Source organism: Felis catus, chromosome B4, assembly GCF_018350175.1.
Source record: "Felis catus isolate Fca126 chromosome B4, F.catus_Fca126_mat1.0, whole genome shotgun sequence".
NCBI classification, from domain to species: Eukaryota; Metazoa; Chordata; class Mammalia; order Carnivora; family Felidae; genus Felis; species Felis catus.
In genome coordinates, this window is record NC_058374.1 from 77827853 (window position 1) to 77846377 (window position 18525).

General features: G+C 48.0%; 1 protein-coding gene across 1 annotated transcript; it reads right to left on the reverse strand.

The window, feature by feature from the left end:
• Window positions 1-354: 354 nt before the first annotated feature.
• On the reverse strand, window positions 355-18174 carry SMAGP (small cell adhesion glycoprotein). Its single transcript, XM_045062667.1, has 5 exons — window positions 18166-18174; window positions 16949-17340; window positions 16176-16234; window positions 1843-1923; window positions 355-1120 (listed from the first exon to the last, which is right to left on the reverse strand). The coding sequence occupies exons 1-5, from the start codon at window positions 18172-18174 to the stop codon at window positions 942-944; spliced, it is 720 nt and encodes a 239-aa protein (XP_044918602.1). The 3' UTR covers window positions 355-941.
• Between the last annotated feature and the right edge of the window lie 351 nt (window positions 18175-18525).

The following is an 18525-nucleotide window of genomic DNA, read 5'->3' on the forward strand; positions in this document are numbered from 1 at the left end:
GAACTTCTGAAACTTCCCTGGGGTTCTTACTGCTTGGGAGAGAACATATGCAAAAGAGTTAAATAAGAAAAAAAAAAAAAAAAAGCCTGGGGGTACCTGGGTGGCTGGGTTAAGCGTCAGACTTCGGCTCAGGTCACAATCTCGCAGTTCATGGGTTTAATTAAGTAAGCCCTGCATGGGGCTCTCTGCTGTCAGCACGGAGCCCACTTCAGATCCCCTGTCTCCCTTTCTCTCTGCCCATCCCCACTCTCTCTCTCTCTCTCTCTCTCTCTCTCTCAAAAATAAATAAACATTAAAAAAATTTAAGTCTGGATAAGTCAAAATATAAAGGTAGTTATTTCTTGCACACGAGAATCGGATTTCTATTATCAATAAACATTTTTAATTGTGAAAAAAATAGTAGCATCAGTGTAAGGTTGTTGGGGAATATGGAAAGGAAGAAGGCTCAGGAGATGGAGCACATTCATCAGGAGGTGAGGTCTCCATAGTCTGTCCCTCCTGGTCTGGCCTTTTACTGTGGTATCCAGCACCTGGCAAGAACTAGTATGACTAGACACTATCTCTGCTCAGGCTGTCAACTAGTTGACCAGGTAAGGGATAGGGGAGCAGCCAGCGACTCTTAACTGTCCTTCCCTTCGACCTTGAAAACACTGAAGATGATTGGGCACATACTCATGTTGTCTGGTACAGCACCACCTTCTTGGGCAGCCACAGAAACCCGCCATATTAGAAAGGCCTGGCTAACGACAGCATGAGCAGTTTCCTCTGTGTCCCTGGTGTCAGTGACGCTGGCATTCATTTGGGCCTGTGTCCTAGAAAGAGCTCAGGTTTGCCTATATCGATCAGTGCTTCTCACTGGTTTCAGATAAAACTTGCGCCTAATAAATTAAATAGTGTGTTAACACCGGAGCCTGGATAAGCTCCTTGGGGCCCGGGAGTCATTAGATGAAATATTCCTCCTTCTCCCTGCCCTTGGCTGAGTCACTCTCCATTTGGAGGATGGCGCTGGGCTCGCCTTCTGCAGGTTCGTAGGTGACGTAGCTGCCTTTGTTCTTGTACAGGTAAAAGAAGATCAAGATCACGACCGAGAGCAGGGTGAGGAAGACCACGGTGATAACAACTTGGAAAGGAGAGGGAAAATGCAGACATGTTTCAGGACTGAGGATGTCTCAGCAATTCATGGGGCCCCCTGAATTCGGCGATTCCCTCACTATTTATAAGCACCCTCACTATTTCTAAGAACCAGGGTTCTAATTAACCGGTGGCCACTTGCAAATCCATATTCCCCAAGTCCAACTTCCATGGTGCATGACCCCCGGAGTACCTTGGTACTTAAGCTAAGGACACAAGGCTTTTGATTTCTGACAAAACAACTCCCTCTCAACCGGTTCCTGATGATTAGGATAGAAACAGGAAGGAGGGAAACAGGAAATACCTTATCCCAAGAGGAAGGCATTTTAAAACCCACAGCCTCCTGCAGGGATTTCTCTGATCCCTCCCATCCTCTTCCTCACCCACTTGACAAACCACACACATCCTCATCTCTCCCCGCATAGTGGAGTGTAGCGCCCGTACGCGCTTACATCTGTTTGTGGCCGCTTCCCACATTTACCGGCAGTGTCTCTGGCACAAAGCCTCTAAGAGTCTTTTACAGCCTTGCGTGTGTGCGTGTGTAAGATAACCTATGTGCCCAAACGAGCCCATTACTGGATTTGGTCTCCAATCTGTGGTGCTTTCCTGCATAGGGAAAATCCTAGTTCAGCCACTGGGTTCCCCATCTGTGGAGTGAGATAGCCGTGGAATTCAAGAGGTCTCTCGGATTTGGCTCAGGGCGTTTGTTACCTGCTATGAGTGCTGTGCTGGCCTCGGCTTTGGGGGACAGGGCTTCAGTGGCCTGCAGGATTGGGGTGGTCATCGGCTCTTCTGGAAAATTTAGAAAAGTGAAAAGGGAAATGGGGTGAATTCTTCTGTCCTAAAACATACATCCGTCCTTCAAATTTTACCACCCCACCTCTTCCCTAATAAAGAAGTTATTCAACTCCTGTAGTAAATCCGTATAGAAAAACCTGGAGAATAGAAGAGAAAATAAACTACCATCCAAAGACCATGAACAAGTTGATGGGTTTCTCTCTGCCTAATATAGTGGTTAAGAGTATGGGCTCTAGAGCCTAAATGATGCGGTTCGAATCTGAGCTCTGTCCTTTACTGGCTGTTACCTTCAGAAAATTACCTACCCCCCCCCCCCCCCCCGCATGTGTCAGCTTCCTCACCTGCAAAATGGAGATAAAAGTATCTACTTTATAGGCTTGTTGTGACAGGTAGTAAGTAACTCAATAAAGGTAAGCTATTGTAGGGCACGTGGGTGGCTTAGTTAAGGGTTCAACTTTGGCTCAGGTCACGATCTCGCAGTCCGTGAGTTCGAGCCCCGCATCGGGCTCTGTGCTGACAGCTCGGAGCCTGGAGCCTGCTTCGGATTCTGTGTCTCCCTCACTCTCTGCCCCTCCCACACTTGTGCTCTGTCTGTCTGTCTCTCTCAAAAATAAATGAGTGTTAATACATGGTCTTACAAACTCTTTGTAAACATTATTTTAAAATAATGAAACGAATGCTCCTCTCTTATTAAAACCCTTTCCTACACTTCCAGAGTAGGCCCTGTAATTTAAAAGGTTCCAAAACAAGGCCTCTCCTACCCTAAAATACATCTCCTACCTCCTCCTGCTATTGTTCTATCCGTCCTTTAGAGCCTGAAAGTCCCGCCACTAAGGTCATTACCTAGGGTGGGGACACTCAGAACTACAGGTCTCCAGAAGTCCCTTTTAAGTGTTTATGCGGGCAGTCAGGGAGACGGAGCCCGTTTAGTTCTCGCCCCAGTTAGCAATTTCATGTAGGGATTTGAAGAGGCACCAGGTTCAGTTAACTGCAGGACAGAGGTATCCCGGGGAAAACAGGGGGCATTATTCAATATTCATTCAATAAATAATAGCAGCACTCATTAACTGCCTACCCTTTGCCAGGCACTGTGCCAGGCACACTGGAGATGTAATGGTGAGCAAAATGGTGTCCCTTCCCGGAGCCTACCCTCCACCATGCCACGGTTCACAGTTAATGACCGCGATACATGAAACAAAGGAAATCGCCGGGCACTCAGGAAAGCATGTGACTTGGGCTTGATCTAGTCTTCCAGCAGGCGCAGCCTCCACAGGAAGTAAGATTTGAGGTGGGGGCCGAAGCAGGGGTAGGTGTTTACAGGGGAAGAGGGACGAGAGGTGGGGCACATTCTAGGCAGAGAAAAGAGCCCGGGTCAGAGCTCTGAGACAAGAGCCGGTGCGGCTGGACCACAGGCCAAGAGCGTGACTCCTGTCTAATGCCTGACACCTGCAGCTTTCCATTCAGGGCAAGTGAAATGAAGTCACCAGCGGTGGGCCTGGGAGCCTGGGAGCAGTGTTGAAAGGGGCCAATGGTGGTGAGGGGTCTTTTTTTTACACAGGCCAAGAAGAGGCCTGAGGAACCTGGTCTTGCAACAAAGCAGAGGTGAGCCGCCTACAGCACCCGCCCTCCCCACGCCAGGCCAAACCCTTCTCCACTCTTCTCCACTCTTTCTTTAGGAATGGATAGCTCAGCCACTCCATGGCCTTGGGCAAATGGTTACATCCCTCCCATTCACTCAAGTGCTCTAGTGTTGCTGATGGGGGGTGACATTAACCAACTTTGCAGGGTGAGGGTGAAGCCTGAAAGAGCTCGGAAGCGTCACAGAGTGCTTACTACTTAATATATTATTTAAGGTGACTTTGTTTATGTGCTCAGTGATTAAAAGCTGCTCTCGGTTGGAACCCTGCACCGACAAATTACTAGGCAACCCTTAAGGAAGTTACTAAATCTCTCTGAGCTTCAGTTTCTTGATTTCCAAAATGGGAGCATGGTGGGCAGCTGGCGAGATGGCTCCAGACGATCCTTGCCACCTGGTATTTACACCTTTGTGTAAGCCCCTCTCCCTGTGCGTGGGCTGGACCGAGCGACTTCTAACAAACAGAAAACAGCAAAAGCGATGGGATGTCATTTCTGATAGATGCCCTGAACTTAACCTCCTGGTCAGACTCTGACTGTTGCCTCTTAACACGTACACTTTCCCCGCCCCCCAAACCTCCCAGGGCTGGCTGCACTCCTTTGCACTCCACCTTCTAGAACTCTGTACAGATGCTCTTAGTTTTTACTTTTTCTTTCTTTCTTTCTTTCTTTCTTTCTTTCTTTCTTTTTCTTTCTTCCTTTCTTCTTCTTTCTCCTTCCTTCCTTCCTTCCTTCCTTACTTTTTCTTCTCTCTCTCTTTCTTTCTTTTAAGTAGGTTTCACGCCCAGCGTGGAGCCCAATGTGGGGCTTGAACCCATGACCCTGAGATCAAGGCCTGAGCTGAGATCGAGTTGGACCCTTAACTGACTGAGCCACCCAAGCATCCCAGTTTTGCCTTTCCTAAACATGAGAAAACATAAGACATACAAAAAGCCCTGAGAAGAACAGTTTATGTACAGAATCTTAAGTATAAAAATTAAGAGGATTCCGTTCAATCCACCAACAGCAATTTACTTTGCACCTACTGGGTACCTGAGGCAGAGTCATAGATGCTGGGAAAGGTGACAGTGATGAGGTCAACCAGGGATCGGACCATGGAGCTCAATCTCAATGAGGGTTCAGTGGACAGATACATATGACTCCCTGGAAAGAGTCTGGGGCGGAAGATGATTCCTATTTGGGAAATTCTGCAAATGATCCCGATTATGACAGCTGCTATTTCCTAAGTCCCTGCTTTGTGCTGGGTGCTTTATATACATGCTTATTAATCCTTACAACATCAATCACTTCCAAGTAGGTGTTTTTATTTGCTAATGTGGACCCGGAGGCCCTGGGGGAGTTAAGTGACATGAGTCACGTCACACATGAAGGAACAGTGCATGGAGCCAAGCTCTGAATCCAGGACTACCGCTCCAAAGCCCGAGCAAGGTATTTACACTAACACTTTCCTCTTTTTTCCAATAGTGAAGGAGAGGAGGAGATCATGAAAGGTAACCATGAGGCAGCACAAGAAACTTTCCAGAAAGTTCAAGGGTTTAAAAGATACGGATAAAGGCGGAGGAAGAACCAGCTGGCCACAATCAACGACACACTGTGGTGCCAAAAAGAGTGCATCCTTAAGGGGAACTAGTAAGCGGGGAGTGAAGTCAGCGTGATGTGGGAGCCACGTTGCTTCATATGCAACCTCCCTGACTTTAATGTTGGATGTGATCAGAGGCAAGCTGGCTACAACTAAAGGGTACATTTCAGCAATAGACCTTCGCAGACAGAAGATTCAACAGAAGTGCCTTCCTTGGATGCCGTTCTTGGTCGGTTTCCATTTACGCATTCCATTTCTGCCTGGTGAGGCAGGAAGTACGAATGAAGGAGGTACAAAGAAATTTACCTCTCCATGAAGACAATGGATTAATGAAGAAGGCAGACCCAACATCAGATTTTTACTTCTGATGCAAATGGTCTCTTTTGGAAGTGAAGGCTCTTGGGAATCTACTTCTAAAAGGAGGAAGCACACCTCGCAGGAACAAAGGCTCATCCATTTTGTTGCACGTGTCGGAATTTCCTTCGTCTTAGGGCTGAATAATGGGACACAGGAAATTCTGACACGTGTTGCAAAATGGATTCCACTTATAGGAGGTACCTAGAACAGTCAAGTTCATAGGGACGGGAAGTAGAATGGTGGTTGTCAGGAGCTGGGCAGAGGAGGGATGGGGAGTTGTTGTTTAGTGGGTACAAGAGCGTCAGTCTGGGAAGACGAGAAATTTCTGGAGATGGATGGTGGTGATGGTTGCACAGCAATGTGAATATACTTAATATACACAATATTGTAAATGTTATGTATAATTTTACGATAGTTAAAAAAAAAACTCCTTTTCTTTATACAGTTTACATTCTGAGAAGGGAAAGATGGACAATAAACTAAGTAAGTTAAAGATATACTGTATTGGATGATGATTGGTGCTATGTGGAAAAAAAGAGCAGGAAGGGGGTTGGGGCTTGCCATGTGGATAGGGGTAGACGGAGAGTCTTCCTGATGAAGTGACTGGAGTAAAGACCTATGGAAGGCGAGGAAGGCAGCCAGGCAGAGATCTGGGCAGAGGGAACAGCAAGTGTGAGGTGAGGGTATCCACAATATTGGAAAGCACTGGGGCTGTAGAACGCTTGGCATGCGTTAAGGCATGGCATGGAGGTCATGGTGGAGGGGAGGATGCCAGCAAGAGGAGATGGAATTAAAGGGGCTGTATATTTTGGCTTTTTCAGTGACTGAAATGAGAACCTTTTAGAGGTTTTTGAGCAGGGACTGGATTTATGTCTCAAAGCAGTGCTTTTCAGCCTCTGTGGTGCATAAGAATCTCCCGAGGATCTTGTGAAGATGCGGATTCTGATTTGGTGGGTCTGGGGACGGCAGGGGGGTGGGGTGGGGCTGAAATTCCTAAGACCACACTTCTCCTTCTTCTTCTTTCCTTTTCCTTCTCCTCCTTCTTTTTTAATGTTTATTCGTTTTTGAGAGAGAGCGCTCAAGGGGAGGGGCAGAGAGAGAGGGGGGAGACAGTGGATCTGAAGCGGGTTCTGCACTGACAACAGAGAGCCTGACTCCCGGGGGCTCGAATTCATGACATGAACTGAGCTCATGAACACGATTACATGACCTGAGCCAAAGTCTGTCGCTTAACCAACCGAGCCAGCCAGGCGTCCCCAAAGACCACACTTTTGAAACGATGAGACCACCATGTTGTGAAGAAGCCCGGTGTAGCCCACAGGAGGATGAGAGGCTCCACGTGGGGAAAGTGAGGCACCCCACGGTCAGCTGACAGCTAGCAGCAGCTGCTAGATGTGTGAGGGAGCCTGTTTTGGACCTTCCAGCCTGGCAGACCTTCCAGCCAACTGAAGCTGCGGGAATGGGCACAGACGAAACCAGCAGAAGTATGCCAGCAGTCCCACAGAATTGTAAGAAATAATAAAATTGTTCTTGTTGTAAGCCACTGGTTGTTGAGGTTTGTGATGCAGCAATGGGTAACTGAAACAGAAGCTGATTTTTTTTTTTAGAGCCCCAATGTGGGGCTTGAACCCACAACCCTGAGATCAAAGCTTGAGCTGAGATCAAGAGCCGGACCCTTAACCAACTGAATCCCGACCCTGCAGGTGCCCCCAAACAGAAACTGATTTTAAAGGATCCCTTTGACTGCTGTGTGGACAAGGGGCTGTGGGAAGATAGGACAGGGGTGGAAGCAGGTTGTTGTACCCTCCCCAAGGCCACAGCTGCATCCACCCAAAAGGGGTGGCTTTTTCTACTGGCTTGAAAGCACTGACTGGGTCTAGCGGCAGCCCAGTGAGAAAGTGGTGGGATTCTGGCAAGGGTGACGGCAAGGTTTTGGGACTGAGTAACTGCAGGGAGGGAGGGCATGGTGTCACCCGAGATGGGAAGCCTGCAGGAGGAACAGATGTGGAAGGGAAGATCAGAATTCAATTCTGGACACGACTGCTTATTAGACATCCAAGTGCAGATGTTAAGACTGGAATTTTGGGAAGAGGTCTGGACTGGAGGTTTAAAAAGTCAGCATACTGAAGCCCATGAGAGTGTGTGAGATCACCAAGGGAACAAGTACCAATATGCAGGCCCAAGGGCTGAGCCCACAAAGGAAAGAGCAAAGGAGACTGAGGAGTAACAGCCAAACAGATCAGGTACTAGCATTACTGGGTTTGACCACGCAGGGCTCACATGTTGTCATGACCCGGACAACACAAGCTGTGGTGAAATCTGGCGTCAAAGGCCCTGGTTTACAGTGGATTCAAGGAACAAAAAAAAAAAAAAAAAAGGAAGAGGAGGAACTGGGAGCAGAATATAGATAAACTTTTTCCTGTAAATATGAGCAGAGCAATGGGGCTGTAGTGGGAGGGGGATGGGAGTTCAGGGTTTTTGTTTATTTTTTTAAGGATGGGAGAAATGACAGCATGTTTATTTATGGATAGGAATAACTCAGAGAGGGAACAGCTGGTGATACGTGAGGGAGGAGAGTGGCTCCAACCACGTCCTTGACGGGGACGGGACCCAGTGCACAGAGAGACTGGCTGGCTGCAGGAGGAGCAGAGATCTGGCGTCACTGACACGCACAGGGGCACGGGGGCAGGCGGCAGGTGCGCGGGGGCGGTGGGAGCCTCTGGCAGTTCTTTCTGAGACGTTTAATTTGCTCAAGAAAATAGAACGCAAGGTCATCAACTGAGAGTGACGATGGGGACTGGAGTTTAAGGAGAGTTGAAAGGTGCGGTAGGAGTAAATAGCCTCTTATCACAGAGCATGGGTAAGACTGTTTCTAACGTCCTGCGAAGCAGTACAGGCTGGCTCTAAGGCCTAAGTGGAGAAGTGATTGGCCATCGAGGAACGAAGTGATGCACGTGTAACCACAGGGCCTTCCGCTGGGATCTGACCTCGGTTCTTTCTGAATTGATACTATTATGTCAAACCACGCCGGTTCTAAATTTAAGGTCCCTCTGTAATTCAAAATAAAGATCTTATGTCGTAAGATAGGTATAAGAAAGTTCAATATCATTTTTCCCTTCTGATAGTAACTCTGCCTTTTTTGCTTGCCTTGTAAGACACTGCACGGTAAATCCTTTGCAAGATCTTTAGGATCTTTTTTTGGTGATCCGCGTTACTGGTGCCTTCTACACGAGCTCAGTGTGGAAGGGCTCAGTGCCCTTTGGGTAAAGGCAGACTCCTGCAGGCCCAGGGAAGGTTCCACAAATTTGCGCAAGTCTCCAAGCAAGAAGGGCAACCAGTAAACTGATGAACAGAGAGATTTCAACTGACTGCAGAAATGGGCCAAATTGAACAAGATGAGAATTCGACAAGAGTCCTCGGTCTTAGGCTCAGCAAACCAACTACTCACGAAGAAAGAAGGGGGGCGCCATGGCTTAGCAGGAGCATATATAAAGACTTACAGTGAGATCAGTGGAAAGCAACTGGCACTAGAAGGATATACCCCAAAATGGCAACAAGAGTGATAGCTAGGTGGGGGAATTTTCGATGATTTGTAATTTCTTCTACATGCTTTCCTTTATCTTCTCAATCTCTTACGGTGATAACTACAGTTGACCCTTGAACAACACAGGTTTCAACTGCGTGGATCTACTTCTCAGGAGGACTCCCCCCCCAAAAAATACAATATAGTACTGTAAATGTATTTTCTCTTCCTCATGATTTTCCTAATAACATTTTCTTTTGTCTAGCTTACTTTACTGTAAGAATACAGTGTATAGTATGCATAACATACAGAATATATGTTCTGTGTGTGTGTGTCTGTGTGTGTATATATATATATATATATACACATACACATATATACATATGTTATATGTATATACAATGGACTGTTATTGGTAAGGCTTTTGGTCAACAGTAGGCTATTAGTAATTAAGTTTTGGGGGGGGGAGTCAAAAGTTATACATGGATTTTTGACTGTGTGGAGGTTGGTGTCCGTAATCCCCATGTTGTTCAAAGGTCACCTGTTCTTCTACAATCTTAAAAAAAGTTAGAGGCGCCTGGGTGGCTCAGTTGGTTAAGCATCCGGCTTCAGCCCAGGTCATGATCTCACAGTTCATGAGTTCGAGCCCCGCACTGGGCTCTCTCTCTCTGCTGTCAGCAAGAGCCTACTTTGGATCCTCTGTCCCCCTCTGTCTCTCTTCCCCTTCTCTGTTCATGTATTTTTTTTCTCTCTCTCTCAAAAATAAAAAAAATAAATAAAAAAAAATTTTTTTTAACTTGCTGTCATCTTAGGCCCCCGTTAATATAAATATGGTCTCTAATAATGGAGGTAACAATGTGGACCTACTTTGTGCCACTCTTAGACTGCAGAGCTGCATCAGGGTGTGACAATTATGTGGTGAGCAGCCAAAATAATGAAAGGCTTGGAAACTGTATCAGATAAGGAAAGCCTGTAAGACAAAGTCCAGACAGAACACTTAGGGAGAGCCCAGAATTTGAATGCTATCTTCAAATATGCTGATGGATGGCCTGTGCAAGAGGACCACTGGCGGAAACTAATGGGAGAGAGAGGTCTCCCCTCCGGGCAGGAAGAGCAAAACGGGTCACATGCTTCATGGGGTACTGGAGAGAGAATTTTAGCACAGAATGGGTGGGTGAACTAGCTGACCCGCAGGAACTTTCTCAGCCTTAATTTTGGAATTAAAAAAAAAAAAATTTTTTTTAATGTTTATTTATTTTTGAAAGAGACAGAGCACAAGCAGGGGAGGGGCAGGGAGAGAGGGAGACACAGAATCCGAAGCAGGCTCCAGGCTCTGAGCTGTCAGCACAGAGCCCGACGCGGGGCTCGAACTCACAAACCTTGAGATCATGACCTGAGCCGAAGTTGGGACACTTAACTGACTGAGCCACCCACCCAGGCGCCCCAATTTTGGAATTTTTATAAAGTGAAAGTGTTCCTTTAGAATTTTCTTCGAAATCAAATTTCTGAACTGGTGAAATCTCAGTGAAGTCTCTAGTTTAGTTATCAGGATTATACCGATGTTGATGTGTTGGTTTTCGCAACGTGCCATGGTCGTGTAAGATACTGACATTAGGAAAACCGGCTGAAGAGTACATGGGAACTCTCTGTATTATTTTTGCAACTTTTCTACAAATCTAAATTCCTCCAAAATAAAATGTTTACTTTTTTTTTTTTTTTAAATCAAATTTTGAACTCCACTCCACTAAAGGTCACGGGGTATCCTAGGTGCTAATGAGCTAGGGTCTTCAGGCTTCAAGTGTCACAACTGTAACCTATGGGGGTGCCTGGCTGGCTCAGTTGGTAGAGCCTGTAACTCTTAATCTCAGGGTTTTGAGAGAGATAGGGAGCAAGCGGGGGAGGAGCAGAGAGAGAGGGAGAGAGAATTCCAAGCAGGCTCCAGCCTATCACTGCAGAGCCCAAAGACGATGTGGGGCTCAGACTCACAAACCTCGCGATCATGACCTGAGCCCAAGTCCAAGAGTCAGAAGCTTAACCGACTGAGCCACCCAGGTGCCCCTTAACCTCAGGGTTGTGAGTTTAAGCCCCATGTGGGGCATGGAGCCTACATAAAATTAAAAAAACAAAACTGTAGTCTATATTTGCAATTTATAAAACATACATTATTTTCTCTCCACCCCACGGTGGTGATGTAAGCAGGGTTGGTGTTATCATTATGTACGAGCTCAGCAAACTGCATCAAGCAGCCCAGAGTTACTCGGCAGTTGGCTGAGTTGGGCTTCAAATCTATCTCCTTATTTCAAGGTTCTTTCCACCGCACAGTACCAGCTCTCCAGGTTCTGGAAACATCTCCACTCTGCTCCCAGCTAACCATTTTGTTTACATGTCCACTGGGTTTGGTTCCCGGAGTTTTACTGCAGAACGGAAAGGGTGTTCACTGTAGCACTGTTCGCAAGAGTTGACACGTATCTGAATGTCTATCAGCAGGGGGATGATTAAATAAATTACAGGCCATTCATTCTGGAAACACTATACAGTTGTTAAAAGGAATGTGGTTAGATCTGCTATTACTGACACAGGATATACGGTTAGATGAAAGAAGCAAATTGCTAGGGCAGTAATGTGTAATATGATTACATGTTTGAAAAAAAGTAAATTAAAATGAAACTATAAACGTACACACACACACACACATATACATATGTCTGCGTATACACAGAAAAGGTCTAGAAGGCTACTCCTTAAGTGGCATGTCACAGCTTTTTTTAAAAAAATAATTTTTAAAATTGTTTATTTATTTATTTGGAGAGAGAGACAGACAGAGCGAGCACCAGCAGGGGAGGGGCAGAGAGGGAGAGGGAGAGAGAGAATCCCAAGCCAACTCTGTGCTGTTGCCGGGACGCGGGGCTCCATCCCACGAACCGTGAGATCACGACCGGAGTTGAAACCAAGAGGTGGACACTTAACCGCCTGAGCCACCCAGGCGTCTTGCATGTAATAGCTTTTTAATGAAAAAATAAACAACAGGGGCACCTGGGTGGCTCAGGCGGTTAAGCGTCTGACTTTGGCTCAGGTCATGATCTCAAGGTTTGTGGGTTCGAGCCCCGCATCGGGCTCTGTGCTGACAGCTCGGAGCCTGGAGCCCGCTTCGGATTCTGTGTCTCCCTCTCTCTCTGCCCCACCCCTGCTTGCACTCTGTCTCTCTCTGTCTCAAAAATGAATAAACATTGGGGCGCCTGGGTGGCTCAGTCGTTTGGGCGGCTGACTTCGGCTCAGGTCATGATCTTGCGGTCCATGAGTTCGAGCCCCGTGTCGGGCTCTGTGCTGACAGCTTGGAGCCTGGAGCCTGTTTCAGATTCTGTGTCTCCCTCTCTCTGACCCTCCCCTGTTCATACTCTGTCTCTCTCTGTCTCAAAAATAAACTTAAAAAAAATTAAAAAAAAATGAATAAACATTAAAAAAAAAAAAAAAACAAAAGAAAAAGGAAACAACAGCCAAGTAAACTTAAGTTCAGGAAGCCTGGCAAAAAAAGGGGGTAAATGGCTTATAGCTTTCCCACCATCATCTCCTGTTCCTACCCTGCTTCTCTCCTGTCTCCCTGTCCAAATAAAGGAATAATGATGCTACTCTCTTCCTTCCCTTCTCAGACACGGAAGGACTGTAACACCATTTTTCGTGCCTGCGGGAGGCTTAGGGTACGGGACCACAGTAAGATTTGAGGCTCCACCCAAATCCTAACCAACAGCAAATGAACTTCAAGATCTATTTTGCCTACTTACCCTTTTCTGGTTCTTGTTAACCCAGATACCTGTCGGTTTCCTTGTGACCCCTGTTTCCAGGCTAAATCTCTTATCACTGAGGCATCAGATCCTTTGCCACTTCAGTCTGCCAACCTACTTATTTGCTCTAAGCTTGCCCAACAAAGGGCGGCTCCCCCAGTTCTCTTTCTATGGGAACCCGCCCTGGAAGTCTGTTCCCTTTCTCCTTCCTTCTCTTTCATGTGCCTGGGCCAACGGGGTGGAGTGAGACTCTGAGAGCGATGTAGGATGGCAGAAAAAACACAGGCTTTGGAGTAAACCAGACCTGGCACAAAATCCTGCCTCGGCCTTTATTAGGCACATGACCTTGGGAGAATTTAATCTCTGTACATTTCTTCATTGCCCCGAACGTCAGTTTTTGCTTCTCCAAAATGAGAATAAAACCTGTTCACAGGGCTGTGAGTAGGAATAAGCAAGATGAAAAAGGTGGGGGGTCTGATTCAGAGTGAAGACAACCTAGGATGTGGCTGTGTAATTAGGTGGCAAAAGAGATGGGCTTAACCTGGCGAGGGGCAGGGGGAGACACAGCCCACAATGCCAGTTTCCACTCCACCCTGCTTTCAATAGGGCGGCCTGTGTGCTGGGCATAGCAGGCACAATGCCTAGGGTCTACAGTACTTTAGGGGCCCATCAAAGTGTTTTCTGAGGATTTTAATTGTAGCAATTTTAATTTCTTTTAAAATCAGAAGAAAAAAATGGAATGTTAGGTCAAGGACACTGTCATATTGTTATATCAATCAATTATTAATTATAAATATAAAATAATGGTTTCATTATATCAATATTACGTTCTTCTTTATACCAACACGGTTGTAAAACAATTTTTCAATTAGCAATAGTCACACCTTCAACATCATAGCGTTGGCTGTGATACAGCCACTACGCAAGCTTAAAAACTACAATTTTATGTAAATGTAAATATATTTTTTAATGGAGGAATGGGCTCACAAAGGCAAAAGTACCAAGGGCCTCTGAAAGCCATAACGTGTCCTCACTTTCAGCACTCCCAAAGGATCTCCTTTAGGACATCTTTATAGATTAGGGAAAAGGGATGTGAGGCGGCATAGGTGGGGAGGCGGGGAAGCCACAAGCAAGACTCTCAATTATCCCATCCTTCAAAGTACAAGCCCTCCCCCTGTCTGTGATTTCCCTGTCCCTGTCAAGGAACTTTTGTTTGCTTGAACCCCATGAATGGGGGGCTGTACGATACATCCCAGAATACCACTTCATTCATGTCGCTCGTTGGGTCAAGAATACATATATAAAACTCAACGACAACCACAAAACCAGCCAATTAAAAAACGGCCAAGGACTTGAATCGACATATCTGCAAAGGAGATATGCAAAAAAAAAAAAAAAAAAAAAAGAAGGAAAGAAGAGTGCTGTTAAGGATGCAGAGAAATTGGAACCTTTGTGCGTCGATGGTAAACAGTATGGCCGCTCCTCAAAAAATTAAACAGAATCACCACATGATCCAGCAAGTTCACTACTGGGAATGTACCCAAAAGAACCGAAAGCAGGTACTCGAGAAGTCATTCATATTCACAGCAGCCTTATTCACAGTAGCCAAAAGGTGAAAGCAATGTATTGATGGGTGAATGGATACACAAAATGATGTATCATATATATAATGATGTATGTGTGCTATTATTCAGCCTTAAAAGGAAATTCTGACACATGGTGCAGCATGGATGAACCCTAGACATGTTAAGAGAGCCAGACAGAAAAGGACAAATATTGTATGATTCCACTTACATGAGGTACCTCATCAAATTTCTACAGATAGAAAGTATATTGCTGGTCATTAGGCGCTGGAGGGCGGGGCAGTGGGGGTTATTGCTTAATCAATACACAGTTTCAGTGTGGGAAGATGACAAAGTTCTGGAGATGGGCCGTCACGATGATTGCACAACAGTGTGAATGTTAATCAGTATTTAATACCACTGGGCTACCAAAACGTGGTTAAAATCGTAACATTTATAGTATCTGTATTTTACCACAAATTGAAAAAAGGAAAGAAAAGAATTTACCCAGGTCCTAATTCCTCAGTTAGCTGCCCAAGCATCACCTCTTTTCCCTCGGGGAGGTTTATTCTCACGGTCCTCTGCCCTCTCCTCCAGAACACCGTCCAGGACAGATGCAGTCTTGGTGGTTTTGCACAAGGCACGAACCTGATCCGGAACACCCACTGCGCCCTTCTTGCTGTGTACAAACCTCATCGATTCTTTAAGCGTAAGTACTCCATCCCATTCCCCACTCACGAAGCCCTTGCTGACCAATCTGGACTTCTAGCCACTTCTCCCTTTCCTCATCTCTCACTGGACAACGAACATTGTGAATAGTGCGCATCATCAGTTACAGAGGACACTGTCTTAGACTTCCCTGGGGTTGTCACATGCCACATCAGTATAGTAGATAATGTCATCAGTATAGTAGATAATGTCGGTCCTAATGACGAATGAGGCTGTGTATATGAAAACAAAGGTGTATAGACCAACCAAGGTTTTGTCCCCCCCCCCCCCCCCGACCCTAAATGAGTACACAACGAAAACACAATCAGTGACTATCTGATGGTTTGTCTGGCTCAGCTTGGTTACGGAACAAAAGGCGGGAATCTGTTCTCAGAGTGAGGAGAGGTGGATCCCTGCCTGCAAGAAACAATGGGTTTTGATCCTGGAGCGTAGCATCAGAGGAGTGGAATTAAAAAGCAGGCAGGGGCACCTGGGTGGCTCAGCTGGTTAAGTGTCCGACTTCGGCTCAGGTCATGATCTCACGATCTGGGAGTTTAAGCCCCACATTGGGCTCTGGACTCTGGGCTGACAGCGCAGAGCCTGCTTGTCTCCCTCTCTCTGCTCCTCCCCCGCGCTCTCTCTCTCAAAAATAAATAAACATTTAAAAAAACAAAACAAAAACAGACAGAATTCCTTTCCAGGAAAATGTGGGTCTCTAACAAGCACTTGTTTGTTACCAATGTTACTGAATGCTTACTAGCTATGAGACACTGTTGCTAGGTGTTTTATATGTGGTATCTCATAATAACCTCGCAAGATAGGCACTATTTCCCCCATTTTACAGATGAGAAAACTGGAGCTTTGAGGGTAGATCACTCACTCAACGTCACAAAGTTTTAAGTGGCAGTGTCGGGGACCAGCCCAGGTCCCCGCGATTTCAGATTCAAACCGCACCAAAGTAACCACTCTGGTTGCCCTCGGGGCCTTCGAGGCCCTTTCGAGGTGAGCACGGAGATCTGGGCTGAGGCCTCAGGGAATTCCAGGCCTGGGCTGGGGGTAGACGAATGTCTCTACCATTAGTATTAGGAAAGGCCTTCACCTACCTCCTGGAGAAGGCGTGGTTAGCAGGCTAGTCATCGCAGCAAGTGGAGAGAGAGCAGATCTGTGGGAAGAGGGACAAAGACGGCATGAGGTGGATGGGCCCCTACCTGGCGCTGGAGAGCCTTTGGGGCCAGGTTTTCGTGGGTCCCTTCCCTCATGGGGCTAGTCCTAAGCTCTTCTCTTTGGGTTTCCCTGAGCACATCTTCGGGCTGGAGGTACCAAGAGCAGAGCCGAGATCTCTGGTACTTGGCGGACGCTGCCTTTGAACGTGCCACCCCGAGATCCTTTCACTCGGCCACCAACCACATTTACCTAAGGGATCTCTCCCGGCCTGAGAAAGTTAGGCGAAGGTATGCAAATTAGCAGCGCACCCAGTTTCGACCGGCCACAGGCACGGGTGCTCTGCGCTTCGCGAGCCTGGCGGCTGCGCCCAGCCGTCCACTAGGGGTCAGGAGAGGGCCGGGAGGGCAGGACGCACCGGCTCCCGGGCCCGCGTGGGGGCAGGGCCGGGGCCTGGGGGCGGGGAGCCAGGCACCAGAACGTGGAGGTGAGGGGCCTCAGTCGCCTTCGGGCCCGTCCCCGACCAGCCGCCGTCGGGCCCTGGCCCGCTCCCCTCAGTCGTCCCTTCCCCGTCACGCTGCGCCGTCCGCGCACCCCCTGCCGCACCCCGCCCGCCGGCCACTAACGCCGAGCCCCTCTTGGCCCCGCGCGGACGTCGGGGCTGGCGCGGCGTGGCCCCGGCGACTCGGCCTCGGCCCCGCCCCTCCAGCGTTACCGGCACACGGCTCCCGGGGCAGCCCGCGGCGCGTGGGACCGGCCGTCCGGGGCGGGCGTTTCCGAGCGGCCGCGACGGGAGGCTCCGGCCGCTCTGGGCTGGCGTCGCTCCCGCGGCCGAGGCGACTGCCGTGTGCTCGCGGCCCCCGGGTTCGGCCGGGCCTCCCGCCCTCCCCAGGTGCCCTCCTCCGCGTGCTCACCTTCCCAGTCGGACGGGCTGCCGCGGAAAGGGCCCGGCGCCGCTCCGCGCGTCCTTTTGAACTCTCCGGGGGGCGGGAACGGCGGAGATTCGCCGAGGGCCGCCGAGGGACACCGAGCGGGAGGAAGCCGCGGACCGGGGCGCGGAGCTAGCTGCGGAGGCCGGCCGGGAGTGGGGGTGGGGGGGCCGGCCGACTGGGTGGGACAGGAAAAGAGGAGAGAAACCGCCCTCTGCAGGTTCCCTCTGCCCGCCCGGCCACCGCTGCTCCCCCGGGAGGAAAGGCTGCTTTTCCTCGTCCGATTGTCACTTTCCTCTCCATCCGGAGCCGCTTCCTCCCTCGTCCCGAGGCTCCAGACGGCGTGGGATCGGAACTGGGATAACTGAGATCTGTCCGCTTTCCCCCGATCGACGGAATTTGAACTCCCAGCAAATGCGGAAAATCACGTTTGCTTGCGTTTGCGTATCATTTACGTAAACAGGTCCGCGTCCAGAAAGCTTGGAGCTTCCCGCGGCCGGGAAGCCGGGAGGCTCGGAGGGGGAGGGAGGGAAGCGGGGCCCCATCCGGATCTTCCTCCTCTGACATTCTTCCGAGGCTGTATAGTATAGAGGGTAAGAGCGTCACGGACTTTCGATTCAAACGGTCCCAGCGCCGCCGCTTGTTAGCTGTATGACTTTTGGGCGAATTACTTAACATCTCTAAAATCTGTTCTCTCATCCCTGGAATGAAGCCATTTCACGGCCACACTTCTAGCACCTGGTAAGAATCTCAACCTGTTAATCAGTGCCACCCTTAAGCCATCTTGACTCACTTCTCTGTGGCAGGAAATGTTCTCATATTAATGAACTCAATGACTAAGGATGTAATAGTATAAACACAGGCTCTGCCATCCGCCCTGCTGTGTGATCTTGGACAAGCGACCTTGGTTTCATTTCTCCGTCTAGGGCAGTACCTATTTCCTGGAGTTACTGGGGGTGGTGGAGGATGGAATGTTAATACACCTAAAGCATTAGAACATTACCTGGCACATAGTAAGTGCTCAATAAATGGTAGCCATTTTTATATTGACTTCCTACTTAGAACTCAAGTGGTTTATTCTGCCTTCCATTCCAGTGATACAGACTTCCTTGCTTCCTTATTCCAGTGAGGAGTTCTCTGGTTTTGGAAATCAGTATTTATATACACTGATGGACCGATCTTGTGCATGTTCATTTGGGGAACAAAGACTGACGGAGAAAGTCTCAGAGAATAGAGGCATAGTGTGAGAAAAAAAGCAAAGACACAAATAAGGATAGTTGCTTTCATTCCTAAAGATATTATTTGGTTGGTAAAAAACAGAGGGAAAAGAGTAAGTTGATGAAATTCATTTTATTTAAATATA

Bases quoted from the DNA above. Each gene is read 5' to 3' on its own strand.
- SMAGP (XM_045062667.1), bottom strand. The intron at 1,924-16,175 runs GTAGGTGAAGGC...TAAATTTTCCAG, and splicing joins AACCACGCCTTCTCCAGGAG to AAGAGCCGATGACCACCCCA. The intron at 1,121-1,842 runs GTAACAAACGCC...CTCCTTTCCAAG, and splicing joins CAGCACAGCACTCATAGCAG to TTGTTATCACCGTGGTCTTC.